We start from the raw sequence: 2,676 nt of genomic DNA, 5'->3' as shown, positions 1-2,676 counted from the left end.
ATGCATGCATGGACACACAAACACAAGCACACAAGCATGCACATGGACACACACAGGCATGCATGCACACACAAAGAAGCACACAGGCATGCATGGACACACATGTGCACACAGGCATGCATGCACACACAAAGAAGCACACAGGCATGCATGGACACACATGTGCACAGAGACATGCACGCACACACATATGCACACATGCATGCATACACAAACACAAGCACACAGGCATGCATGGACACATGCACACAGGCATGCATGCACACACATGTGCACAAGGCATGCATGCACATGTGCACACAGGCATGCATACACACAAGCACAAGCACACAGGCATGCATGGACACATGTGCACACAGACATGCATGCACACACGTGCACACAGGCATGCATGCACACATGTGCTCACAGGCATGCATACACACAAACAAGCACACTGCATTGCATGGACACAGACATGTGCTCACAGGCATGCATGCACACGCAAACACAAGCACATAGGCAAGCATGGACACACATGTTCATACAGACATGCATGCACACACGTGCACACAGGCATGCATGCACATACTTGTGCACACAGGCATACATGGACACACAAAGAAGCACACAGGCATGCACATGGACACACACAAACGCACGCACACACACACACACACACACTTTAGTTCACTGGCGCAGGTGCATACTCTGCTAGCTGCCTGGGCTCCAGAAAGCCATCCTGGATGCCGACTCGGCTTTCCTGTTCCAAGCCTGGTCAAGGCTCAGGGCCAGCAGCAGAGCGCTTGGGACAGGGCTGCAGATCAGCCCCTCCACGTTCAGCCAGATGGCAGGGAGTGAGGGGTTTAGAAAGGAGCTGGCTTCGCAGGCCACCACCTCCTCGGGTGGATCTGGACCCCAGGTGCTGGTTCCCTTTCCGGAAAGGCCCCGTCAGGTCTTGTGCTGATTTCCTTCTCCAAAAGCAAGGGCGTTGACTGTAGGAGGAAGGAGGTACAGGCCCCAGCCCCTAGAAAGTGCTGTTGAGGAGCAATGTCTTTAATTTTCTGAAGCCATCCTAGTGGGCACATCTGCAATGCCAGCACCTGGTAGGCGGAGGCAGGAGGCTCACCAAGGGCTCAAGGCCAGCCTGGGCTATACAGTGAGACTCTGTCCCCCTCCTCCCTCTCCCCCGCCCCTCCTCCGCCCCTCCCCCTCCTTCCCTTCCTCTCTCCTCCCCCTCTTCCCTCCCCATCTCCCCATGGCCCAGTGCCTCTCTGGCTGCCGCACCTGACCTCTGTCCTCTCTGCCACCCTCGCTGCAGGCTTCTCTGCAGAATGTCCAACAAAGACCGGCACCTTGACTCCAGCTGCTCCTCCTTCATCAAGACGGAACCCTCCAGCCCGGCCTCCCTGACGGACAGCGTCAACCACCACAGCCCGGGCGGCTCCTCGGACGCCAGCGGGAGCTACAGCTCCACCATGAACGGCCACCAGAACGGGCTGGACTCGCCGCCCCTCTACCCGTCGGCGCCACTCCTGGGCGGCGGCGGGCCGGTGCGGAAGCTCTACGAGGATTGTTCGAGTAGCATCGTGGAGGACCCGCAGACCAAGTGCGAGTACATGCTCAACTCCATGCCCAAGAGACTGTGCCTGGTGTGCGGGGACATCGCGTCGGGCTACCACTACGGCGTGGCCTCCTGCGAGGCCTGCAAGGCCTTCTTCAAGAGGACGATTCAAGGTGAGTGCGGTCGGCAGGGTGAGCGGCCGCAGGAGGGGACTTCACGGCGGCCGCTCCACGAGGATGGACGGCTTTGTCTTGCTTTGCTTCTGCTTTGCCTTTTGCGACCTTCTCCCTAGGTAGCCCAGGCTGGCCTCGAACTCGTGCCAATCCCCTGTCTCAGCCTCCCGAGTGCTGGGGTGACAAGTGTGTACCAGTGCGCTGGCTGCTCTCTGTCTTTTGAATGAGTTTATATAAAAAGACTTCTAGATGATACCAATGAGATAGTTTTTCGCTATTATTTGTTTTTCTTTCTTTTTTTTTTTCTTTTCTTTTTTCTTTTCTTTTTTTTTTTTTTTTTTTTTTTTTTGAGACTTGGTCTCACTGTCTAGCCCAGGCTGGCCTCCAACATGCAGCGATCCTTCTGCCTCAGCCTCCCTAATGCTGGAATTGCAGGCGTGTGCTAACACCCTCAGCTCAGCTTTTCTTTACCTATTTATTTTAACTAGCTTTTGATGATAAAGTTTCCTTCCAGCGGGCATGAGTGCTGTGTGCCCAGCCTTCATACACCTCCAGATTTATAAATACCATCATTTCTCATCTAAAATGTTGAAAAATATGACTGCAGTTTGTGCCGATTTAAAGTAGCAACCCACAAATAGAGAAGTCAGACAATTTGAAGAGCCACCAAGGACTATTCCAGCAAAATTTCGGATCTTACATTTTTAATCCCTTGAGAAAAAAAGGGGAAAACCAGCAACTACTTGAGAATGCCCATGCGGAGGGTCTTGCTGGTGCTCTGCAGAGAACTCCTCCTCCTTCTCCTTCTGCTCCTCCTCCTCCTTCTCCTCCTCCTGCTGTTCCTCCACCTCCCCTCCTCCTCCTCTTCCTCCTGCTGCTCCTCCTCCTCCCCTCCTCCTTCTCTTCCTTCCCCCCTCCTCCTCTTCCTCCTCCTTCTCCTCTTCCTCCTCCTTCTCCTCC

The 2,676-nt window shown here is 54.3% G+C and overlaps 1 protein-coding gene across 8 annotated transcripts in view; it reads left to right on the top strand.

Annotated features, from left to right (window-relative positions):
- Esrrg (estrogen related receptor gamma) overlaps positions 1-2,676 on the top strand; it is a 606,512-nt gene that overhangs the window by 429,476 nt on the left and 174,360 nt on the right. For all 8 annotated transcript variants that reach the window (XM_023710237.1, XM_023710239.1, XM_023710236.1 and 5 more), the window contains one exon: positions 1,301-1,716. In XM_023710237.1, the coding sequence (XP_023566005.1) occupies positions 1,314-1,716 (403 nt within the window). In that variant the 5' untranslated portion in view covers positions 1,301-1,313. The remainder of the gene's footprint in view (positions 1-1,300; positions 1,717-2,676) is intronic.

This window comes from Octodon degus, unplaced genomic scaffold, assembly GCF_000260255.1.
Source record: "Octodon degus isolate 3935 unplaced genomic scaffold, OctDeg1.0 scaffold00017, whole genome shotgun sequence".
NCBI lineage: Eukaryota > Metazoa > Chordata > Mammalia > Rodentia > Octodontidae > Octodon > Octodon degus.
Note: the sequence above shows the minus strand (reverse complement) of the source record. Positions and strands in the feature narration are given on the sequence as shown.